The sequence below is a fragment of the Harpia harpyja genome, chromosome 15 (genome assembly GCF_026419915.1).
Source record: "Harpia harpyja isolate bHarHar1 chromosome 15, bHarHar1 primary haplotype, whole genome shotgun sequence".
Classification (NCBI taxonomy): domain Eukaryota; kingdom Metazoa; phylum Chordata; class Aves; order Accipitriformes; family Accipitridae; genus Harpia; species Harpia harpyja.
Genome location: NC_068954.1, coordinates 8,241,749 through 8,267,269, shown reverse-complemented (window position 1 = coordinate 8,267,269; position 25,521 = coordinate 8,241,749). Strand labels below are relative to the sequence as shown.

Here is a 25,521-nt window from a genome sequence, read left to right as displayed (position 1 = left end):
AGCCGCACCGGTGCGAGGGGGGCCCGGCTCGTTCGGGCGGGAAGCCCCTTGCCTCTCCCCGGGAGGGCAGGGCGGCGGCGGCGGCGGCAGCCCCTGGGGACGCTCCGTTTCGCCCCGCACACGCCGGTGCGGAGCCCGGCTTGCCGGGAGGCGCAGCTGCGCCCCCTCCCCCGACATGGCGGCCGAAGCCCCGCCCCTCGGTGGCGGGGGGGCGGAGCTCTGCCGCCCCGCCCCGCCTCGCCCGGTCCGGGCGGGGGCAGCGGGTGCCCCGGCCGTCGTCGGCCGCGCGTGCGCGGTGGGGCGCGGGACACTGACGAGTTGGCGCGGCGGGGAGGCCGGTGCCGCGGCGGCGGCGGCCGGGTGAGTTGCTGTGGGGAGAGGCCGGGCCGGGCCGGGCCGGGGGAGCGCGTTCCGCCGAGCCGGCACTCCCTCAGCTCCGACCGGGGCTTGAACTTCGCTCCGCGGTCGTCCCTGGGGCCGACTATGAGGGGGAGGGCGGGCCGAGCCGAGCCTTCCCGCCACCTCCGCCCGGCCGCTTCGCCCCGCTCCGCTCCGCCGGCGGCCCTGGGTCCCGTCCCGCGTGGAGCGGGGCGTCAGCGTGAGGCGTCCGTCGGCGCGGGGAGGTCGTTACCTGGCCCGGCCCGGCCCCTTTCTGGGGCAGTCTGAGGCGTTACTCCTCCGCGCTGCTACCGCCTTATTGTCTGATCGTCTCTAAAATTACCTCACAGGCTGCCCGCCGCGTCGGGCTGCTGGCGTGGGCTGCCGCTCAGGCAGGGCGTATTTTGGGCAACGGTTTTGGCAGGAGGCGCGGAGCGTCTGCTTCGTGTGCCGCTGCGCTCCGCGGGCAGAGCCCAGCCTGTGTGTGGGGAGTGCGGATAAGTTCGGGTGCTGGCAGCCCGCGGACGCGGGGGGGGTCAGGTTTCTTTCCAAAATGCACAGCCCTTCTAGCCAGCTGGAGAGGAAACGTTTATGCTGTGATTTTTACCTGAGCATATCAGTCACGTTCAGGCCATTAGGTTTGACGCTCATCTCGCTTCTAGTTTGCAATTGCCATGTCTCTGTAGCTGCTTGTTTCTTTGTCGCACGGTACAGAGTAGTTTTCAGTCATAATTTCTGCGTGGTGGAGTGATAGACTGTGCTCTGCTGTAAACAGTTTTCAACTCGAGAAGTTTGCTTTCTGCCAAAGTTAGTAAGACAGGCTTTCATGGGGGGAGGGGGCTGTGTGTGCTTGCTTGAATATTTCTGCTCTTCGGAGCAAGGAAAGCATCAAAGGTAGTTTCTGTTTTGTTTTCCTTGCATTAAAATAACTGCATGTGTGGGCTCCACAATATTGAGCACAAAAATACCTGCCGAAGCTAATACGTCTACAACTGCGTAGGCGAGAGCTGCCCGTTTCGGAGCACTGGCTGTGAAGGGCCACCGCGGGGTCAGTGGCCCGTCCCCCGTGGAGTCGGTCGCAGGGATGGAGCCTCGGGGGGGGGGGGGGGGGTGGAGAGCCCCCGAGGCAGGAGATCTGTGCCGGGAAAGACCTGGAGTATCCTACCACAGTTATCAGATGTAGCTGTGGTGGGCTGCTGGCAGCTTCAGCTTCTTTCCTGTGTTTGCAGTTTAAATTTCCGGAGGTGGAAGTGCAGTTCTGTGACACGTTTTATCACAGACACAGAAAATATCTACCAAAACTCTTAATGTTTTAAGTGACGTCTAGGGATGTCTGTCAGAAGTTGGCAGGAGGGGTTGGTTGTGCTGGTTGGGTTGGCTTGCTGAGCTGAAGTGCTCGCAGTGCAGTCTGATAGCTATCTCCTAATGGCTTTTTGGTCATAACAAACATCAATACGCTGTATAGGCTGATTTCTTTACCTTGATACATTAACACAAACATTTCTTCTAAGTGGAATTGCTGTTGTACTTCAGAAGGAACAGCGACTTTCACGGCTGACCAGTTTTGAATACTATTCATGCACATTTGAGGCCAGCCTAATGTAGCAAAAGAATTAATTTGAAGAGCTGCTTCATTGCGTCTGTCTCTTTTTTAACAGCTCTGATGACAAGTCACAGAGAATCAACAAAAGCAGATGGCTGGAGGTGGCTGTTGTTGCTTTGGGGAGTAGACTTTTGAATAGTGAAAGAATAGAAGATAAGCACACTAACACAAAACACAAAAAATTACTTTGTGCTAAAGTGTGTTAAAGCTTAATTTGGGAGAAGTTAGAAAAATTGTATTTTTTTTAAGCACACTCAAATTCACTATGCTTACTTGATACTGGAAGTTCATTTTTTTCCAAGTGCAGGTACAAAGTTCCAAGTACAGTGATCAGATACACTTATAAGGTCATAATGTACCAGCACAGGCTTGCCTTATATATATAATGCTCTGGCAGAACATTTGTGGGGGGAAAAAAAAAATATACTGTGCCACATCTTGTGTGACACGTCGAAGGTGTGCTAAGCATAATGTTTTGATGTAATGCATAACAGCATCGGTTAAATTGAAGGCTGCCTAAACTTTAAAACCTGTTATGGGCATATTGACTGAATCTTTTTGGTCGTTATGGGGTTTTTCTGAAGGCTTGCATACGTTTCTACAGAATGTGTCTCACAAGGATTTAACTTTCAATGTGAAAGAATACCAATATCAGCCTCCTGAGGAACATGAGTTAGTACTGAATAACTGAATGGGGGTTTTTTTTGTTAGTGCTGCAGTGAATGTTGTTTCCCCCTAACCCTCCATCTTGTTAAATTAGATGTCAAGACCATCTTAAAATTTATTTTAGTCTTGCTGTGCATACTACTTTTTCAGCAGTATGATGGCTGTCGCTGCTTAGTTTGACACTCTCTAAAAGCCATGCACAATATCATGACTTAGTCCCAAGCCTGCCAGGAGCAGAACATCATCTGTGTAACCTGTACCCAGCGGTCTTCAGCAATAACTCTTTAAACACAGTTGCAATTTAAAATTTCTGTTCTCCTGGGGGCTTGTCTAATTTTTAGAGTGGTGTTTGGTGTTTTTTTTTAAAGGATGTTTTTGGAAGTCTCTGGCTTTTTGTGACTTTCTGTAACTTTTTTCAGATAGCTCACAAGTGAGTATAATGAGATCAGTATGGCATTCTTCATTTCTTTCGACTCGGCAGACTAATCCTGTAGTATATTTAGTACTTGCAAATCCAGGATTTTCTTTCCAGCTAAACGGTAGACCAGAAATGATAATTCACAGTTTCTGGGATGCTGCACCAATATGTTGAGGTATAGTAGGAAGAGGAACCTGACAAATCTTGCACCTTTTGATAATGCACACTATTAAGGTGAAGGTCATTAGAATGCCTGCAGTGGCAGTGCAGTTTTTCTGCAACTGTCTCATAGTGTTGTGAAAAATCAGGGGAGTTTAAATCATGTCGCTCGGAAAAGAAATAGGATATTTTTTCCTTGCTTAGCATACGTATGGGCATGTATTTTCAATTCGCATGATTATTGTGGAATTTATTTTGTATATTTATGAAAAAGTAATCTTCCTTTTGAATGTCTGAAACCGATGCATGGTTCATGTGTCATTAAATTAGAAACTGCAGGAAAACAAAGAACCATCTGGAGACTTGGTGGGGGAGGAGGTTGAGGTTTCTGGTTAAATGTACTTTCAACACAAGAACTATAAAGAGTGTTTCAGCTACAAAGGAGGTAAAGTGTGCTGGGCATTTTGTCTGATTGGGTTTTTTTGTTTTGTTTTTAAACCATCTTCTTTTCATAATTAGGCGAAGCACCAGAATGAAAGACATGGACAATATCAAAACTGTAAAGAAAGAATGGTAGGTGCCAGTTCCCCCCTCCCCCTTTTTCCTCTTCCTTTCCTATTGCTGTTTGTGTGTCCTGTCATGACTTTTCAAACTTTATGTTAAATTCTAACATTTTAATTTTTTTTTTCTGTATCCACCTGCTCCATGTATACTGAAGTTTAAAAAAAAAAATACTGTTTTGGTAAAAGATTTTTCACATACCTGGAATGTTTCCTAGATGCCAGAAGCTGTGTAAATATTTAAAATCAAAAGGCAGCCTTACAAATGGCTAACTCACTGTGCACCTCTACATTTGATATGAAAGTGTTTGGTTTTCCAGTTATGTTTCCAAGGTAAAGCATAGTGAATACCTAGATTAATGCTTCAAATTTCTTTTCTTCTATTGGAAAACGAAAATGGGGACAGCATACTTTTGAAATTTCTTCTTTAATGTTGTGGAGTTTTTCTTTTGTTTAAAGATGTTAATCTGTAGGGATTCTTAGTGTTGCATAGATGCATTGCAAACAATTCCTTTTTATGCAAATGTATCTAATTACCATTCAAGTAAGCATTGCTGCTCTTGAATTCAATGCAGAGTTTTATGTAAAACTGGATATTTTTCAAGAGCTGCAATTTTTTTTTTCTGAATTGCTTAAAATAGACTTTTCTGAATCTCCAATATGAATAACTCCTGCAGTGTTTACCAAAAGCTGCATAATCCTCTTACTATGCAAAGAACATAAACTGAAAGATAATCATTCATTCAGGTTGCATATTTCTGCATTTTGATTGGTGAAAATCTAACAGAAACAGCTGTCATGTGTACAGTGTTCTATAAAAAGATGTGGTTGATGCATCTTTTTTAATAGTCTGGCAGTCTCCACAGTATTGAAGTCTTTTATTGTATTTTTTCAGTGTGCTCAAGTGGTGTTGAGTCACTTGTTCTTGAGTTTCTCTAAAGTACTTTCAAAGATAGTAATGGTGGTTCTGTGATGGTGCTAGGAATGGGGAGCTTCAAGTGGGGGTGGGGGAGTAAATCCTAGGGCAATTTTCTTGTATGTGGTTTTTAAAACTTACGGCAAAGAAAGTCACCCATGCCTATATCGTGGAAATCTTTAAAGGAGTCCTTTCATTGGTGTGCAGTTGAATGTTTGATGGCCTGAATTAGAAGTATGAATTGTCTAACTTGCATTCCTTGCTCTGATACCAAGTTTAGAAGCTTCTGCAGAGATGAATTCACCTTTTCTATTGTCATTCTTTAACTTGTGCTTCTGAAGTGCAAATAGTAGCAGCTAGAGATTCGCAAGAAGTTTCTAGAAAAGGCACAATGCAAACTTGACCTGATGTTTTCTAACAACCAAGCAAGCTGGGTGCAGGGGAGTATGCCTTTTACACCTCTTGGTACTGAACTTCTAGGGTAACTACTTGTCTTCTAATGTGTTTCCCAAGGCATCGTTTTTACTTATGTCTTTGTTCTACAGGATATGTACATCTGGAACCAATGATCAGGTTTTGAACGGTACAGAACAAAGCTGTGACTACTTTGTAGATAACCTTTTTGAAGAAGCTCAGAAGGTTGGTGCTATATGTATGCCCCCGACTACAGTCAAGAACCAGGTAGGCGGTGAAGAAAAAATACTCATGTTTAACATAATAGCACTCCAGGAGTACTCTGGAAAACAAATGCGAGAAGTCCAGCAGTCTTATCCAGTACATCTGTAAATAAATGCACACAGAATTCAGACAGCAGTAGGAACAGTCTCCCATCTCAGTCAACGAGGCCTATGCTTCTGGCTCTTGCTATTTTATAGTGGGTTTAGTGTTCTAGGACTTATGCTGGCATTGGCTAATGCGCTTCTGCTTTATTAGTAAGGAGAGAGAGCTGATCATGAGGTGCAAGGAATGACAACTACTATAACATAAGAAGTTGTTTAAAGAGTTGCAGCCTTTTTATGCAAAGGTATAGCCCAATTTTTTTTCATTTGCTCTCATTTGTATAGTTGTGGTAGTAGTGGGAGGTTTAGTATGGGTTTGTATCTCAATGATTCTGCCCTTTCTGTATTTTTCTGTTACTCCCCAAAGACTGGTAAGGGGCTGGAGAAAAGGCCATGTAGAACAAGGATGTCAAGGAGAAATTTGGAATGTGGGCATTGCTGGAAATTACATTCGTGGACCCCCAACTGAGCCTGGGAGAAAAGGAGTGTTGGGAGCAATACCTTAAACTGTGGTTCTGAAATAGTGTTCCATGGCAGTACTTGTGTCAATTTCTAAATGGGAAGTTGGTGTGGAATAATTAGTCCATGTTAAATTTGCATACTGGCTCACTGTAGAGGAACCTTCCCATGATCAGAACTCCTTCCATATGCATTGGTGCCATGAGAGACAAGACTTTTTAAAGGTATCTAATCTTGCTGAGTGCAATATACCTTTTTGATAGATTACCCAACCAAAAGAGAAGGAATTTTATTCAGCAGTTTGCACATGCTGCGTGTTTATGTAGCAATCATCTTCTAACAAGTCAAACTGCAAAAAAGGAGAGAAAAAAAAAAAAGATAAAATTGTCAAGTACTATCAAGCCTAGTTCAAACTAACTTCCAGCTGAGGTGGATTCTGCATTTGTACATGCTTCATAGACCTCACATGTGGCCAGGTATCTGTCAAGACAGTGTTATTTCAGAGATCAGACCTTGATGATCAAATGCTTCCTTAATTGGCATGATGCATAAACAGGAAAATGCAATCCCAAATATATCTATGTTAAAGTTGGAGAGACTTCAGTGAACAGTGTGAAGGCTACGAGTTGAAGAAGTGGATGTTCTCTGGCATATTAATGAATTACTGAGATTTTATTTTTTCATTCCCCTACACCAAGGTTTTGATTATACCCAGGAATTCCAGGGTAACATAAATGCCTGACTGAAAGTAAATTTTCCGATACTTGCTGCATTTCCTGAGTGAAAGGCTTCTGCATGCATTATGTCAATGCCTTACTTTCAGAAAATCCTCTTGAAAGATCAGAACAAGGCTTTACCCTAATAAATCCCCAGCTGGGCTATTCTGGTTGTTGGTGTTCCAACCCCAGGCATGTGTGCTCTCAAATTAGCTCTCGAAGAGTTGCAGCTGGCTGGGATCTTCCAGCTCTTTTTTTTTTTTTTTTTTTTCTTCCTTCCTGCTGAATTGGAGTGTTCTTGATCTAGGAAAGCAAAATGATTGGGGGAAGGTTTATTTCTAACCCTGATTGACACAACATACTTAGAAGTGTCACTTACCCCTTGCAGTTGCTCTGCCTGTTGGCACAGGGCCGAAACAGAGTATAGTGAGCCTTCTCTCAGTATTCTTAGTCCATGCAGTGGATGATTTACAATAATAGGGTACTGTGGGTATACCAAGCTGGTTTTACATCAGTATTATAATGGGAATTGTTCTTATTTTATAGGTTGATGTAATCATTAAACTTTGGAAAAATGGGTTTACAGTAAATGATGGTGAACTTAGGAGCTACGCTGATGTTGCAAACCAGCAGTTCTTGGACTCCATTAAAAAAGGGTAAGTGAGTTTTGTGTTCTTAATCAGCCTGAGTTAATGTGCTTTGGATAGCACTCAGCTTATGCTCTAAATTTTTTACATAGCTGCTTGGCTTTGCTGCGCTGCAGTATCCCTGGAGGAGTGTAGGCCACTGCCTGTCTCAGTTCCTGCAGCGCTAATGGCTGTTTTAACATCAACAGGTTTAACATAGCTTTCAATTGCAGTAGTTGTACAGTTGCTGATGAAATAGATAAAAGCAAGTGTTGGTAGGGGGCACAGCAGGTGCAGAATGAAATAAAGAATAAATCAGAGTGCCCAGTAAGAGCTACTGATCAAATGGTACTTTGAGTAACGAACTCAATGCACAAGTGGTTGAGCATTTCTGGTTTTATGGTCTTTGTTTTGTTTTTATTGATGAAAAGCCTTACATGGACACAGTTGCTCTGTGTAGCATCAAGAAACTCTGATCAGTATTAATTTTCAGACATTTTTCCTAGTACAAACTTGCTATTTCAGTCATTTGTGTGTATATAGCAATCTTATTTTTATCCCCGTTAAAAATTAGCATGCTATCCTGATTTCTGCTAGTGTTTGCAGCGTTGCAGGCTGACCATGCAGACCAATGTAATTTTCAGCCTTTAATTTGTATTCTGTTTCCTCATGCCATACAAATGGAGAAGAGAATATAATTTTATGGAGAATGTAATTTAATAACTCCCTTTTCAAGTATGTGAAATTAATAAGCTATTGTATTTTTTTGTCTTTTCCATACTTTGCTAGCCCATGAAAAATACTAATTTTACACTATATTTCTCCTCTATGGCTGTCACCTGTGTTAGTTGTAATAGCAATTAACTGCACTGTTTAAAGCACTTTGCTTTCTTTGTGTGCATGCATCATAAGTTTGCCATCTTTCTTTCACCCTTTGCTTGTGAAGATGCTAATTACAGGATGGTTCCTGCATAATTGTTGATGGTAGAGAAGCACTTAGTACAGCCCCTGTGCCAGCTGAGCCCCACCACCTGAAAATGTAGTATCTGCATCAGAGCTCATAGACAAAGGCATTGTTGTGTTCTGCTTAAAAGCAAAGCAAATAAAGCATTACCAAGGTGATGTTACTGCACTAAAAGAGTGTAGCTGTTAGTGATGATCTCATTTTTAAAAGCTGAAATTCGTGTTTATATGTAATTAAACACATTGTGTCTTAACTCAGTTCTTTCTCTTTAAAAGCCAATTGTCTTTTTTTTCTTCTTGTTTTACTATGGGGATAAAATAATTGAACCTTTTGTGGCAATGTATGGCAATACTGAACTTCCTACACATCATGTGCTTTGGAGTGGTAACTGCTGAGTAAATTTGAACATTATTCAACAACTTGCATGACGATGTCTTTTTTTACTGTTCACTTGCTAGTAAATTTTCTGTTCAGGAACTTGAAGTTGTTTGTATGTCATATGTCATGCACTTAATGTAACTTCTAGTAAATACTTACAAAGTTTTTGGTTGGGTTGTTTTTTTTTAAGCATCATCCTTCAAAGGAAAAACGTAGAACAAGTATTAATCATTAATCCATTTTGTATACTGAAAACAGTATAGTAGTTCTTTTTCTGACTTTTTTTTTGTTTTTTTCTTTTTTTTTTAAGGGAACTGCCTTTTGAGCTAAGAAAACTTTTTGATAAGGAAGAGGTGGATGTGAAAGTGGAAGATAAAAAAGATAAGGTGTATTTGTCATCGAAAAAGCCAATGTTTCATCCCTTTTCTGGACATGGTTACAGATTAGGAAGGTGAGTAGTCTGATGTGATCTATGACTGAGTAGCTGAAGGGAACTATATCTGTGGTAAAGGATCTTAGAATTCAGGTTGGAAGTGACCTCTGGAGTTTTCTAATCCAAGCTCCTGCTCAAAGCAGGGTCAGCTGTGGGGACAGATGAGGTTGCTCTGGCTTTTATCCAGTTGGGCCTTGAAATCCTGCAAGAGTGGAAGTTGCACAGTCTGCTTCAGTGCTGGACTGTCCTCATGGGAAAGAAATTTTTCCTTATATCCAGTCTGAATGTCTCTTGTTTGAATTTATGTCCACCATGAAGAGCCTGGCTCCCTCCTCCTGTAGAGCCTGGCAGGCTGCTGTTAGGTGTTCCCCGCAACACCATCTCTTCCACAGGCTGAACAAGTCCCTCTCCTCCAGCCTCTCCTCACAGGGTGAATACTCCAGCTTGCGGCCATCTTGGTGGCCCTCTGTGGAACTTGCTCCAGTTTATTGACATCTTTCTTTTATTTTGGGTACCAAATCTGAATGCAGTGTTTAGGTGTGTCTAATGAGTGCTGCATGGGGGATAATCAGCTCCCACAATCTACTGGCTGTGTTCCTGTTAATATAGCCAGGATGCTGTTGGCTTTCTTTGTTCAAGGTCTCAATATTAGCAGAACTGTTGCCAGCTGAAAGGCTGTGACTCTTCTGCTCTGTGATTTAAGAGAAAAGTATCTCTTTTAAAGCTGTATGTGCAATACTTTGAGAAGAGGGTAGTATGACAATCCCATAAAGGGAACTGAAGAAGTAAGAGATTATTTCCCGTTCTCTTAAATTTCCTCAGTATTTAACCATGCATTTATTGCAGTAAGACGTTTTAGCGTGTTACAGTGATACTCTTTCCTTTACTCCATGACTCTCTTGTGGTTGGAGAATGTCAGCCACTAATGCCAATGCCAAAACTGGACTTGATTTATAACCAAACAGTACTGTATTTTGGAAGGCTGTTGTAGAGGGGCAAGCCAGGAGTTCAGATATTTGATCCCTGTGACTTTTGCTTACTCCAGCCAAATTATCTGCTTCACATATCCCTGTTGTGTAAGACTTACATGCCTATAAAAGCAGACTTCAGCCTAGGGAACAGTTCACATTCGGTGACTGGGAGCCTACAGGAAGCCTTCACAGGTGGGACTGCTTAGTGACCTGTGGCCTGGGGTTAGTAGACCATATTGAAACCTTAGGTGAACAGCTTGTTTCAATTAAGTGGAAAGGGCTTGCTGCTAAGGCCCAGTGCTTGTGCTGAGGGAAAGTGTGACCTGGGTAGGAAAGGATGAGGCAGGGGAAGAAGATAATGTGCAGAGTAAGAGACAGATAATGGTAAAGGATGGGTGGTTCCAGCCTGCCTCAGAGAAGCAAGTATCTGTTTTACCAGTTTCATCTGTTTCTGTAGCACAGTCCATTCAGTTGCTACATGCTTGAGTAGATGTGGTCAATAGAGAAAATCTTCCCTTGAGAGATGGATGAGATGCTGCAAGATTTGCTTTTGGTAGCACTGAAATCCTGAGCAAACGAGGGTCAAGAACTTTAATTTATCTGTAAGTAGACCTGTATATAGCCAAAGCAAAAAGATCTTCAGCGTGCTGAGTTTCTGTTGCTAACCAGTGCTAAACAGTAGGTTGTTCAGTTCCTTGTTGTGCTCTGTCATGCCTACAGCAAGTAATGATCTTGCTTCCCAATAGGCAAGTTAGGTTCTGGAAACATGCTATTCTGTGAATTTCGGTTGACTGGTCTTGTATGCTGAGACATCCTACAACTTGCTCAGCATTTTTTTCTTTATGGACTGGATAAAATGCTTTTTTATTGTTGTTTTTCTACTCTTGCTAGTCTATTCAGTGCTGTGCTATCAGAGCCTTTTCTTTAAAGAGAAGTAAATATTTTTGCTGATGTTGGAAACGTGAGCCGTAAGTGCTCTTACTCCATAAACTAGTGCTTACTTCCTGATGTTAATAAATGTCCATTGTATGCATATGCTAGACTTTCAGCAGAAGAGCTTTGTGGGGAAATAGTAGTGCTGTCTGAGACCTGTAACAAGTTTTAAGCTGTAGAACTCAGTTTCCACAGTTGCATTTGTGTGCTTCATCAGAAAAGAGAGGGGCAAATGACTGAATGGTTTACTTCAGCTTATGAGGTAGCTAAACTTCTGCTTATCAAATAAACGGGGTTTTTTTATACTCTATAGATTTTCTGCCAGTGTTCCTGGATGGATGGATTATGTGGTAGATGAACCATTATGAATCGTTCTGTTGACTGGCTCGTTAAAACTTTTGTTGGAGGAAAAATGGAGGAACTAGAAATGATATGTTTGTTGATATAACTCAGATGAGCTTGATCCTCTCTCCCTTTTTGTTGTACAGGAGAAACAAATGAGACTTCCAAAATACCCTATGACTCTATATAACTAATGGGTATATTCTGTTTTATCTACCATCGTTCAGCTGCATTTAATAGTTTGGGATTATAACAAGATTTGCAGCTGCACTTTTCTATTAAGCTTATCAATGCATTTTAAAGACTGCCTTAGAAGCATGTTAATTAAACTATTGACTGAAATCCCTTGTAGCAAAGTGGGCTTGCTCTATAACCTCATTAGGGTAAAACATTGTGTGTCAAGCTTCTTAACCATTAGTCAGGGTAAGTCATGATACCTAACTCTTGGGCTTTTTCTTTTCAGAAAATTGACAGGAGGCTCTTATGTCTCTTCGATCTTTAGTTTACATCTTCTTTTGATAATCTTATAGAAGGAATAAGCCTTTAAAAGGGGTGATAATGCTTTGATCTCAGGCTAATAAGAGACTTAGATTCTTGGTTTCTGGCTTTAGTCAAAGCTTCTACCACTAGATGGCTTTATCTGTCAGTTCTACAGGAGCAAAGTTATTAAGCATAGAAATGCTTTAAACTTTGGTGAATATAGATCTTCTAACTTTCTCTTGCAGCTTTGCTTAATGTGTTGGCTTTGGTTTTCACACATACTTGCTATTGAAAGAATTGTCTCCAGTGCCTACCACAAATTCTGAGATGTGACCATGAGGGAAGTTGGTTTGAGAATGACACCAAAAATCTGTATCCATTTGAGACAGTTGTCTGAACTACAACTGTGACTGATGGGCTAAAATGTAGTTCAGCCCAGGCTAAACCAGATGCCTGGCAGCTGCATGGTTGATTATCTCTCCAGCCTCCACTGTACTGGAGACAGCTAGCTCACACATGAATGCTTATACTTCAGTGTCTGAACCTGGAATTGAGTGCCACTGATCAAGTAGACAGCAAAAGCTGATCACTGCTGGACTGAAATATGACTTCAACTTGTTTTTTTTTTGCTCTGCTCCCAAGACTGTTTAACATTATCTTGCTGGTGCTCAAGCTTTTTTCCCAGATCTGAAGGGCAATTAGGGTTTATTTTGTATTGAGGTCAAGCATGAGCAGAAGCTGGGTGTGAGATAAGTAAATCAGTAGAGGCAGGTGGGTGATAGTAAGTCACCTGTACTTGGAGTACCAGAATGTTTTACAGATGTACCTCTTGGAATTTGTTGGTGCCAAGTTCTTGTGCCCCAGCTGATTTCTGTGTAATGCAGAACAGTCAGTTCTGTGCCTCTCATCTATGTCCAGTTGCAGTGAATATCTCTTATCACTCACTTGGGAATGAGATTCCTTGATCTCATTCTTTTTGCAGAGTTTCAATGGAAGAAATGAAAAGTGCCTCTACTGGCTGATAGCCTAGAAGTTAGGGTGCTTAACTAGGCAGTGAGTGATAAGATTTTTTGAAATACCTCAGACTGAGAAGGACTTGAGCCCAAGACTCTAATTTTATTAGCCTGAATATATTAAGTCATTAGCCATCTTTGTTTTAATAATACATTGGCTGTGACTTTTCTGTTTTATGATTAAACTAAGACAGGTACTAGAACATAAGGATGGGGTCTGTCTGTGAAGCAGATGTAGTATTGTTAAGACTGTTATTCTATGCCCATTGGTTACTGACTTCTCTCTCAAGAAACAGTAACTTGTCAATTTTCTGTGCAGAGAAAGCTTTTCCGCAAACCACCATGAAGTGTTCATGTAGTCAGTGACCACAGCTGAGCTCAGAGAAGAAATGGTAACTCCTTAAATCACTGCTATTGTTTTGCAAGCAAACATCTGGTTATACTCACGTGAGCTGAGGATGTGCCCATTGGATCAGACCTTATGATGACTTAAACAGTACATGCTGAACAAGCTTAGTCCTGAAAGAAGCACTAAGCTCTAGACATTTCTTCAGAATAAAAATTTTTGCCAGTAATTTTTTTTTTTTTTTTAAGACCACGCGCTTGGACTGAGGTCCCTGTATTCTGTCAAGTCGTTTTATGGATCTTTGACCTTATGGTAGGGTCAGCTGTCAAAAGTGTCTTAGGAAAAAAACAAAATCCAAGTGCTGTGTGCATCAGCCTGGATTTTCACATTAAGTCAATTTCTCTGATAGATGAGTAATGCTTCTAAGCTGAAATAGATGATGCTGGGGTCTAAATCAAGGCTAACAACATTCAGTTAAATTGAATTACTGTAATCACATTATGGTGAAAATTAACATTGAGTATGCAAATTCAATACTCAAACCCCTTAAAGTTTCACTTGTGTGATTAGAGTACAAAAAAATGCACAAAGAATCTTCAGACTTTTTCATCCCTTGTGTATTCATATTTAATCCTTTGATATTTAAGTTCCCTTCCATCTTGTAAAAATGTTTAACATAAGCAAACTGAAATTCTTTAGCGTGTTGAAGTCATCAGGAGAAAGTATTGGCATACAGTTAAAAAAACCAACAAGCCTGACATTTCTGTCAGTATTCCTGTACTTGTTAAAAAAAGAAGTCATCAATGCACCCTGATGTAGGGCAGAAAGCTCCAGAAGCAGAGGTCTGGAGGGAGGGTCAAGCTTACATGTGTACACAGAAGGCATAACCTCATATGGCTTTTCTTTTCAGTGCTACTCCAAGGATAATCTCTAAAGTAAGAGATGATCATCAAGGACCTAATGACAAAAGACACCTGCCTTTAGTACCCTTAAATGATTTGGAGCCTATCACTAACATCCAGATCTGGTTAGCTGATGGGGAAAGGATAATTCAGAAATTCAATGTTTCTCACAGGTAAGATTTATTTTAGCACTGTCATATGTATTTGCATCTGAACTATTTGTCCTATGCCTGTACGCTTGGTCTCTAATTTCTGTGAATAATCTACCTCCTCAGTTCACTTAACATTGGACTGCTGTTCAGCTGTATCTAGAAAACCTCCTTTCAAATTCTGAGAAATCTTTTAGCTGACAAGGGAGGAGCATAAGAGGAGTGTGAGCTGATGTTAATAGTCAGCACATAACTGAGCATAAATGAAAAGCTGAGGAAACTGTAGGAGTTCTTTGTAGGTTAGTGAAAGTCAAGGTGTATGTATTGCTCATTACTGGAGGAAACAGCTTTTAAGATGACAGATCTCTCACAAAATGACTACATCTGGAGCAAATTGCTTAGTAAAAAGCCTGCTAGTCATTGGGCATAGACAGTACCACAGCTGGGAGCTGGAGGATGTGACTTAGACTTGAGCCAGAGAAACCTCTAGGGAGGGCCAGAGTCCATGCACTAGGCAGGGAGGTTCGTCACCTGCATGTCAACATGGACAGAATAGAATGCATCCAATGTGTTTAATTCTTAAATTAGTAAAATTTCCAGTTCCCAAAGAACTGGTATGGGAAATATATAAATGGGGATATTGTAAATGGGGATAACATCAGAAGGTGTCAGCGCAGCATATGTATGCAGGAGCTTTGAAAAAGTAGGATTAAATGTTGAACACTAAATTGTAGAACTACTGTCTTTAGAGACCTTTCTCAAATTTGTAATTTGAGAAATTACTCCAGTACTACACAGTCACATCATATGGAAAGGATATATTGCCTGTGCTTCTTTGTGAAGCAATTTAAAGTGATCATGGGTTTAATACAACCCAGGCTGCTGTCAAGGTAAACTGCGTATGGTTTTGTGGCTGGTCAGAAGAAAAGCTCAGCAGTTGAAGGTTAAGGGCTGTGACTTTTTCTCTAACTTGTACTAATTTCTTATGGTAGTGGCCTGAGGTATGAACTGGAACACTGTTGCAATGTACTGCTGAAGGGTCAATTGCTATTTTAATTATAAATACTTCATTGGACAGCTTAATATTTTAATTATTCCAGGTTTCACATATTTCAGTATATTTAGAAGCTTTTTGTCTTCATGGGAAATAGTCTGAACAGCTGCTGAGTGCTTTTGGAGGAAAAAAAGAAGTCCGAGATAAGCAGAACAACAGCTTTACTGATGTGGTGCTCTTTTTGAAATAGTTTGCAATAAATATTATGTCATAACATATTCTCTTGCCACAAGACCAGCATGTTTGTGTATGATCTAATAAGAACTAGGGGGAAATCCTTTTAGAATACATATCCTTAAGCATTATGATTGCATATATAGCACTCCTTTCAGTAGAGAAGCAGAAAACAGTCAACTATTTGTTAATTAAACTATAGGTAAATAACCTGTAGTGCGTATATTGCAGTGTCTGGGTAAACTGATTACTTTTACCCTTTGCAGATAGAATGTGTGTGTGCCATAGTAACTACTACTTTAGATATGATTTGATTACTGATGAAAGATTGAAGTTACAGCATTGGAGCAAAAATGCAGGTAGCATTATAATGCTGCAGTATGGGGAACCGAGGAGACATGAGAGTGAAGCAACTAGCAGAGCAGTGCTGTAGGAATAGCACATGTGGCTATGTCTTGAATCAAGTTGTGTCCCTTCTTGAGCAGTTGCTAAGTTAGTGTGACCCTGGAGCATCGGCTATGGAGCCTGGAAAGGAACTTGTTCATCTTAAAGCAGGTAGCTGGTGGCTAATTGCCTGAGTCGCTCCTGGGACCCAATGAACTTTGATATAATGCATGTATACAACTGTAAATGTCCAACCTAAAGTTTACTCCTGCTTGAGGTTCTTCAGTCTCTAGGCTTATAAGACCAAATGTTGCCTCTTCATTGAGGCCTGCATGCACAGGAATTAGATGCTGTCTATATCTGTCCTAGTAAGTATGGGTAAGGCGTGAAAATTTGGTCATCTGTGCTGCTAAACTGTTAGGATGGCTTTCCCCCAAGCCAACTAGCACTTTCTCAAACAGTATCTAGGCTTGGTTCAGATGTTGGCTCAGGTCACAGACCATTCCCAGGAGGCAGTAAACCTGGGCTACCCTGTGCATGTGGGAGAGGAAGGATGAGTTTAATAATTTGCCAGTAGCCAGAGGCAGTTGGCGTCAGGATCAGAGAATGGACATTGACATTATGCTTATTTTACTGGTATAGATGTATCCCATCATCTTCATTTTCTAATTAAATTGGTCAGTCCTGATTCTTCCACAGCAAAACCTCTGTCTTGCTCACTTATTGCAAGGTTCTTCACACCTTAACAGGCAGCTTGAATCTGTAATGAATTCACTGCTGCACCTGCTTTGGTAGAAGGACACTATATATAAACCTGGTTAACTCGTAAGCTATCCAGACAATTTTTGCAACCCCTTTTTCTTTATTATTATTATTCTGGTTCTGCTGCATGTACCACACACTGGAGGCATCTTTATTCTAGCTCTCGGCTACAGAAACCTCAGGTAAGAGCTCCACCAGCTGGTTAAGAAATGGTAGGCTTGTGTAACTACCATCCGAGCCATTTGAGTGCTCAGGGTAAGATACTCATACTTTTTCCCTTGGGACTGCTCTCTGAGCATGCAGACCTTGGTCCTTGCTTCCCAAGTGGATCAGACACTTCAGGATACCACACCATCTATATTCCTCCATTTCTATGCCATCAGCTATTACGTGAAGCGGGTGTCTCATTCCCTTCTTGTGGTGGCTCTGTGTCTTCTGCACATGATGATCTGTGTTGGGACTGGAGTGCTCTAATGCTGGGTTTTCTTTTTTTCTTCTCAGAATAAGCCATGTCAGAGACTTCATAACAAAGTATCAAGGATCAGAGGGAAGCGTTCCCTTCACACTGACTACTTCGCTGCCGGTTCGAGAGCTGCGAGACGAGACACTCACGCTAGAGGAAGCAAAGTTGCAAAATGCTGTTGTGGTTCAGAGACTTCGGAAAACAACTGAACCTTTCAGACTCTTAGTGATAAAAACACCTGACAATGACTATAAAACTGCTGCTACACCTAATGGACAGCTCAAGAATGAGCAAAAAAACGCTATCAAAAATACAAGATCAAATTAGCTTTTAACTGGCCAAAAACTACCTACAGGTGGAACTAGACAAAACCAAAAATGTAACCAGCAATATCTGGATGCACTCATCCTCACTTACTGTGCTCTTAGAGAGAAAAATATGTGCTGTGCTATCATCTGCTATAATAGAAGTATTTTCAACTAAATTTGGTGGTCAGAGCCTGGCTATATAAGGTAGCAGAGGTAACTATACAATAGGTCATCCTTAGAATTTCCTTAGGTAGAAAGCTTCTTAGTTCTTTAATGAGTGTATTTAGGCAGAACAGTTCTCTGAGACTTAACTACTACTGATAGCACCTTTTAAGGAAAAATAGTATTTATTTTTGCACTTTGGACTAAAGTGAAACTGAACTGATTGGTTTCACTTACATTTCCGTGTAAGCTGCTGCAGTTTGCATTCTTCTCACAGTAACTTTTAGGCAACAGATGCGGCAGGGAAGCTCCCATTTAAACTCTTAACTAACTTGAAAATCTGCAATATCAGTATCTTCAGGATTTCACTTTTACCACAAGATCAGCAGTGTAATGTTCTATGAAGTCTTCACATGGTGGTAGGTCCATGTGTGAGAAGATAGTAATGAGGTAGTCTGGTGCATACTGCATATGAAGTGCCTCAAAGTAAGCTCTGAAGGAATTGTTATTACCAATGGTTGAAGTGGTTTCTGCCCCTCTTGTGCTGCTACGGGTGTCTTACAGATAAGGTGATGTTAAACTACCTAGCTCATTAGGATAGAGGTCCACTTTTAGCCTTGTCACACACAAACTTCAGCTTTTCTGGAGATTGCCATACAGGAATAGTGGCTTAGAGCAACATGGTTGGTTTTGTACTACATATCTGCCTCTCTCCTGAACTGGCCAGGTGATTGAGACACTAATTGCATCTGGCCTAGTTTCAAAGACATTGAAAATCCTTATTTGAAAATTGAGGTTTCTTTCCCCCTCCTCTGCCCCATTTCCATCCAAATATTTTATTTTGCTATTAAGGTACTTGAGGCATAAAATTTGTAGCTGACTATTCCATGTTTTGTTAAAGGAGAAATCAACATAAAGAGTAAATATTTTGTATTACTTAGCAAAGTAGCATGTGGTTTGTGAATGGAACTAGAGTCTCTAGGTAAGACTTATCCTACGGCCTTCAATGGGTGCTGACTAGTTTGTGCTACCTATGCAAATGGATGATTGTTGGCATTGTACTTCTCTTGCATGGTTAAATGAAAGATGGGTTTGGGATTTCCTGGTTTTGTTCTAAATAGAAAATTACTTAATTGGAGTGACTTGAAATCTCTCTAAAAGTCATGTTACTTCAAACTAGGGACGTAGAACTGTTTTGCTTCAGCATCTCTCCTGATATGTTTGAGGGCAGTGCAATTAAAATCAACTGCACAAATATCTATTCAGTGTATTCAGACAGCAAATCTCTGAAAACTATGCAGTTAACTGTTTTCAGTGCTATAAACTTGGTGTGCTACTGTGTCATTCAGGTTTATGTAGCAAATAATACAACTAAATTTTCTTTGGTCTTACACCGCCTCCTCTGCTGTATGAAAAGCCTACCAGATCTCTAGTAGTAGGAAGAAATGTGCAGACAAATCCACTAGTGAAATTGAAGAGACCAGTCACCTACAGATACAGATCCAACCCTCAGTTTGCAGTTTCCTGAACAGTGAATTTTATTAATCAGTGCTTTTGAATTTGTCTTAATGTAAAACTAAGTATTAGAAAACCACACATGCTTGATTGTAAGCTCAATTGGTCTTATCTAAAAGGTGCATGAAATGTCAAAGTAGCAGTATACTATTCCTGCATTTGCAACATAGAAATTCAAAGAAATAATTAGTGTAAGGTTGATTGAAATTGAAGGGGGGAGGGGGAATCAAATTTTAAGGTAGGTAAATCCATTTTGCTTGTTATCATAAGACAATGTTTTTGGAAAGGATCAGTAAGTATTTAGTATTTCAACATAGATTCATGTCTACTACCAGTATTTTAAGAGACTGAATAGCTTGATTCTCTCTGGCTATATATTGCGCTTTACTGAAATCAACTGTTTCTGGCTATAGCTTTGGTGTACTTGAGTGTGTATTTGCAGTTTGACAGTGTCATGATCTTCATTACAAAATGAGAGCAAATCTTTAAAAAGTTGAAGAGTGATGCTGACTGCACTGATCCCATGTTAGACTAGAAAGTGCCTTTAAAAAAAGGCAGCGAACTGTGACTGGATAACTTATTTCCTAATTTGGAGAAAATCTCTGGAATTAATACAGGGGTCTCCTAAATCTAATTGGTTTTGGTCAATTTGTAAAGACTGATTAGTTACCTGTAGTGTCTGGACAGCCTAATCTCTTGCTCAGCGCTGTAGACAGCTATTGTGCATTGGTCAAACAACAGTAAAACTAGCTTGATCAATGCGTGAATTTGTGCAAGACATGAATACTATCAGTTATTCATTGTTTATTCACAAGCCTTCACTGTTTTGAGTAAAGCCTGTGCATTAACATAATTTACAGCAAAATTGAAATAGCCTAGAAAAGAACAAAGAAAGGAAATGTTTTCTGTAGTTTCTTCCTTTGTGAAGAAACATGCAAATGCAGGTAACAGATTTAATGTGTTAAGAGGATGTTGTGTGAAGAGAAAACGAACCTAAATGTTGAATTTGAATGTAACATGCATGCCTTGTATCTAGCTTGGTATTTAAGAACAAATTGTGCACTGGGGCTAAAGGACTGAGCGGTCCACCTCTGTTATTTTGGAGCCCATCTGGCCTCAGCCCTTAGGGACACCTTGGAGCCTAAAAGCTTCAGAGGGGTTTCAACAAGGCCTATTAAGGCCACAATTTCAGTTTTGCATTGAAGGTCTGTTTTTAAGAAAATTTTTTAATGCCCTGTTCTTTCAGAATTTTGCAAATTTGTTATAATTATTCTTGTCAAATGAGGTTGCGCAGGATTGGCATATCAGTACTTCAGGGCGTAGTTTGCAGTGGGTCTCCAATAGCCACCAAGTGACCCTGTCAATAGCAGAACTCTGAATCAGTTGAGCCACAAAGCCCTGTGTGTATAGATTAGTCATCATCTTCCCAAGACAAGCAGATCACTGAGTCCTCGTTGGTTTGTTTCAACCCACTTCTCTCAGGCTGTCTCCCTGTTGCAAGAATTCATACTTCAAAATGCAATATTTTTTTTTTCCTCTGATGCGGAGCATGCTTGCAAGACCATTTTCCTGTGGGCAGAGTGGTGGTGGTGAACTTGCGCTGCCTAAATAACGGTGTCAGCTCCTGGGCCTTGAGGGCAGCAGCAATTCCCGCAGTGGGTTCCTGGGTCAAGCGCGGTGTTTGTGTAATCTCATCTCCGGTTGAGAGACAACAGCATCGCTGGCTGGCGTGGTTATAAATTCATATAAATCGGAAACCGGTGCATCTCTTCGAAAGGATAGAGCCCGTATTTTTACGCTTTGGATGAAAACGGCCCCAGAAAGCTTCACCGCCTTACCCCCGGTCATGAAGCACTTCACCGCGGGGCGAGGCGGGAGCAGCGGCCGTCGGGGCGCGCGGTGCCTCTGAGGGGACCGGCCGGGCGGGCGCTGTGGCGGCCGTTCGCTCGGGCGGGTTAGCGGGCTTCCAGTACAACAAAGCCTGGGTTTTACCTCACGGACGGCTCCCGCGGCAGCCCCCACAGGAGAGAGCGACGGCGGCATCGCTGCTCTCGCCGCCGGGAGCTGCCCCGCTCCTCTCCACAGTGGAAGGGGCATGGAGGGACGGAGGGTGAGGGGGGGTCCCTGCCGCCCGCAGGGGGCTCGGCGGACTCGGCTGTGCAGCCCTCGCCCGAGGCGGGGAGAGGGCTCTTCTCGCGGGGAATCTCCCCTCCCGAGCCTGGAGGGCAGCGATCGCGCCTTCGCCCCTCCGGGGCGCTGCGTGAGGGTGAGGGAGGCCGCCACCCGCTGTCCCTCTCCTTCCCTCCGCCGCCCCGCCCCGGGCACGCAGGTGTTGGACGGGGGTGGGCTGTCCGCTTTGCCATGGCGGGGGCCGCGAAGGACACCCCGGAGCGCCCGGCGGAGGAGGAGGTAAGGGGCTGGGGAGGGGGGAAAGGCGGCCCTCGTGGGGCTTGAGGAGCCTCTCGGCCACAGCCCTGGGGTGAGAGCGGGGTTGGGGTTCCGGGCGTGCGGAGCGGTCCCGCCCGCGCCCTCCTGCTTCGGCGCGCTGGCTTTTTGTATTAATTGCCGGTGGGTTACGGGGAAGGGGATGGGCACTCTCGGGGGGGGGGGGGGGGGGGGGCAGCCTGACCTTGCTGCTGCCGTGTTCTGTGTGGCGTTTCTTGCGCGGCGCAGCCTGTCTCGGCGAGGTACCTGAAATAGCTCTTCAACCCTTACCACCATTCCCCCTCCCCTCTCTCTCACCGAGAAGCTCCGTGCGACTCTCGTATTTTCCCTCGAGTACACTATACGATGTTCACTGTCCACTTCGGTGGCAGGGAAAAGCTCGTTGCCTTTCCACTTTCTCTTCCCTCCGGGGCTGTCTCTCCGGTCAAGGCAGGTGGGGTACCATGGGTGACAGGAGAGGTGCGGGCGGGAGGGGTTCACCCTCCTCGGGAAGCCTCATCAACGCCGAACTTCCAGACCAGCTTTGCGAGTGAGAGGGTATCTAAATGCTTCCTCTTCGGACTCGGTGCTTGCCGAGATAGGAGTGGAGAGGCAGGTAAGAGGTGAGTGAGGACCCCCCCTCGCTCCGTGGCTCTGGAGAGAGCATCTGGTCAGGCTGGGAAGGGACAGCTTTGAAACAGAGGGGCCGAGATAACCTTTCACGGCGTGGTGGAGGGCGTTCAAGCCATGGAGCTCATCAGGCGCTGTGGGCACATACTGTTCTGGCTTGAATTTTTGTGTTCAGAAAGCATCTGGGTGAATTCATGGGAGAAATCTAAAGATATTAAACAGAGATACACTGGTTTTGGCTCACAAAGCCCTTCAGCGCTACGTTGCTGGCAGCTGAAAGAATATCCTGGGAAAGCACCGCTGTATCCTCCCTTGTTCATATGTCCTTTCTAGGTGTCTGCACCCTAAGCCCTGCTCCTGTTACTTCTTCCACTCAGGGGTGGACTGATGTCACTAAGAAACCTGAAAACAGTCCTCGAGATACTTAGTATGAGGGACCTGGGATGCCACCTCTGACTATCGCACTCATGCTTTTAAGAGGCAGTTGTATGGTCACTCACAGAACAGAAACATTACCAGTATTAATTCTACGTTGAGAGAAAAGCTGACCTAAAAGCTGCTCCTCATTAGCTACATTTTCATTTTTTCTCAGATAAACCTAGACTAGTGTTTATCTTTGAGTCACAGGTTTTGCTCTCTCTCCTTACTGCTTTTAAATTACTTGTTGGTTCAGTTCTGGACTCAACTGATAAAGAATAGCTTAGGAGAAAATGTGGCTGCTTCCTATGCCCATAGTGTTCATGCAGTATCTTCACACAGTTGCAGAGTTGTTTTTGATGTGCTTAAATACCTTCTTTAGAAATAGGATGATCTGTAACAAATATCGTATTCAACTTCTGTTCTGTTGGGGAAGGGAAAATTTACAAGCAATGAAAAGTATGGTTGTAACTTATAAGAGAATTAAAAATAAAGGAACTGTAGTGTACGAGCTGCATTAATTTTCTATAACAATGTTTAAACTTAATAGAAGAGTAAGGAACAAAATCAAATCTCAGCTATTATGCTTTCTTGGTTTACCTAGAAACACAATTAACTTTGATATGATGGGGGCATGTGTAAGTAGAAAATTGTCAAGTTAATCTGAGAAAAAAAAAAACTTATAACTTAATTTGACCTTCCTTTCTCTTACTTCCCACCCCATCCCCTCACATTTCTTCTAAAGCTTGTAGAAGCAATTTGATGTTGACATTCAACTACACCACAGGGGTCTCAAAACAAAATTTTCATTGTAAATACTTTGTATTTTGTTCATTATTTGACCACTGCCTACACATTCACATCTCTAGTGAATTTTTGGAGTCCGCTTTAAGCTTACTGACAAACTTACACAGGTGAAAAATCTTTCATTGGATTTCACAGAAATCAAGCAGTTTCTGTTGCTTGAGGAAGCAATGCAGCAGAGAAATCCAGCCTTAAGAGAAAAACCCTCTTAGTTGCTCATAGCCAATGTACTGCTGTTGGTCACACTGCTCTGCACAAGTGCGATGTTATCCTTCTCAAGACAGTTTCTGGTATCATTTATTAGCAATATCATGTAAAACTAACCAAGGCTGGGGGACTTACTGTAACAGACAGCTGCCACGTGTATCTTTTCTACTCTTAAACGGTAAGGCCAGGAAGTTGGAAAGATGGAAATGTTTCAGCTTTACTGGTGCAGAGATGTACCTTCATTTTTACCACTGTGACATAGGATACTGAGGTAGAAAATGTAGTGATTACAATATAACTTCAATATGGAGAGTCAAAATAGATTATGGGCTGCTGCTTTTGGAAAGAGATACCAGAATGTAGAGTCTGAATGATTATTCCTCAGCAGAGAGAAACTCAGGGGCACTCAATGAAATTACAAGGCAGCAGATCTGCAATGAATGCAGTGGCATTTCCTTTCACTGTACCTGTCATTCACATGTAGAACTGCTGTGGTGTATTATGGCTTAATGTACAAATGAGTTCCAAAAGTAATTAGGCATAATAAAAGGAAAACAGGTATTGAACAGTGATCAGGATATAACCTCCATTTCAGGAAGTTCATGAACTGCCGATTCCCTGCATTTCTGTGGCTGACTGAACAGGACACCTCTGTATGCTATGTCTATCCAACAGCTTGTTTTATTCTGAAAATAACATTTATAAACAAAATTTAGTGAAAACTTAACTACTGCTGTGACTAAACAATTAACTTTGCTTCAAGGTGATCTGGGAGTGTGGTTCAGAAAGTAGCTGAGCAGCATCCTGGGGGTGTGTGGAATCACAGTAAGACTTCTTAAAAAAAATGTATTAAGATTGTAAATTTTCTCCCCACGAAACTGATGTAAAGACAGGGGTACTGCCTACAGCCTGTAAGTTTAGATCTTGGTTGACCGTTTCCTGTACCACAACTTTAATTAGACTAACTCTTAAGAACTTAACATTCTTTGTGTTATAAAAATATTTTGGAATCATGTATATTATATAGAGGCATTTACTTTTTCTGTGTCATCATGGCCTTAGCTGTTCAAAGGACAAGGGGCAATGGTTATAAACTGCAAGAGGGACATAGGGAAGAAGTTCTTCACTGTGAGGGTGGTGAGGCACTGGAACAGGTTGCCCAGAGAAGTTGTGGATGCCCCATCCCTGGAAGTGTTCAAGGCCAGTTGGATGGGGCTTTGAGCAACCTGATCTAGTGAAAGATGTTGCAGGGATTGGACTAGGTGATCTTTAAAGGTCCCTTCCAACCAAAACCATTCTGTGATTCTATGACAGCTACTAGGGAAAATAAGTGGGAAAGCAGCATTATGGATCTAAAAGGTTTTCTTAGCTTGTTTTGGGGGTGGAGCGGGATACAGGATTTACATAACAGCGGTTTATGTCTCTTGATTTCAGCTGGAAGTCATCTTCCTAATGCTTGGAGATCAGAAGGGAAGGTATCAAAGGAAAATAAACTTTTAAAGTAATTTAATTTCTGGGAGGATGGAGGTGAGGCTAGGAGAAGGGAATGATTAAAAAATAAAAGAGTGTCTCAAAGTTTAAAAGTACACAGCCCCTGGAGCAAACCTCAAGAGGACTGTGTTGTGAGTCGAGCGAACAAGATACTATAGACCCCACAAGTCTAGTAAAGCTCACATTTAATAGGACTTATGTATGAAAAATGGGGAGTTACTTTGTACAGCAAATATGTATATAGTCTGGTTTTTGTGTTTAAAATCTCATATCAAATTAAACAGTATATTGTTCTGATGAAGTCTGTCTTGGGACTGTTTACCACTCTTTTTTTTTTTCCTGGACAGAAGAAAATTGCCAATACGGAGTTCAAGTGAGGCCTGCTGTGGCATACCATTTTGCAGCTCGTGCTCTGACACTGTCCACTTTACTTGGCCATAGTAATGGGATGCCACCCCATCTTCTCTGTGGAAACACAAAAACGAAAGGGTCCTGATACTTGTGCTTGCTTGTCCACACCCACTCAGATAAAACA

The 25,521-nt window shown here is 42.3% G+C and overlaps 2 protein-coding genes across 5 annotated transcripts in view; both read left to right on the top strand.

Moving 5' to 3' along the window:
* Positions 1–245: 245 nt before the first annotated feature.
* UBXN2A (UBX domain protein 2A) lies at positions 246–18,889 on the top strand. Its single transcript, XM_052809771.1, has 7 exons — positions 246–360; positions 3,744–3,797; positions 5,246–5,381; positions 7,201–7,310; positions 8,933–9,073; positions 14,051–14,215; positions 17,067–18,889. The coding sequence occupies exons 2-7, from the start codon at positions 3,757–3,759 to the stop codon at positions 17,353–17,355; spliced, it is 882 nt and encodes a 293-aa protein (XP_052665731.1). The 5' UTR covers positions 246–360; positions 3,744–3,756; the 3' UTR covers positions 17,356–18,889.
* Positions 18,890–20,687: 1,798 nt separating this feature from the next.
* MFSD2B (MFSD2 lysolipid transporter B, sphingolipid) overlaps positions 20,688–25,521 on the top strand; it is a 46,317-nt gene continuing 41,483 nt past the window's right edge. For 2 of the 4 annotated variants that reach the window (XM_052809769.1, XM_052809765.1), the window contains exon 1: positions 24,758–25,521. In XM_052809769.1, coding sequence (XP_052665729.1) covers positions 25,430–25,521 — 92 coding nt within the window. In that variant the 5' untranslated portion in view covers positions 24,758–25,429. Of the gene's footprint in view, positions 21,423–24,757 lie in introns of those variants that run through there. The other 2 variants (XM_052809766.1, XM_052809768.1) reach the window with 2 other exon arrangements.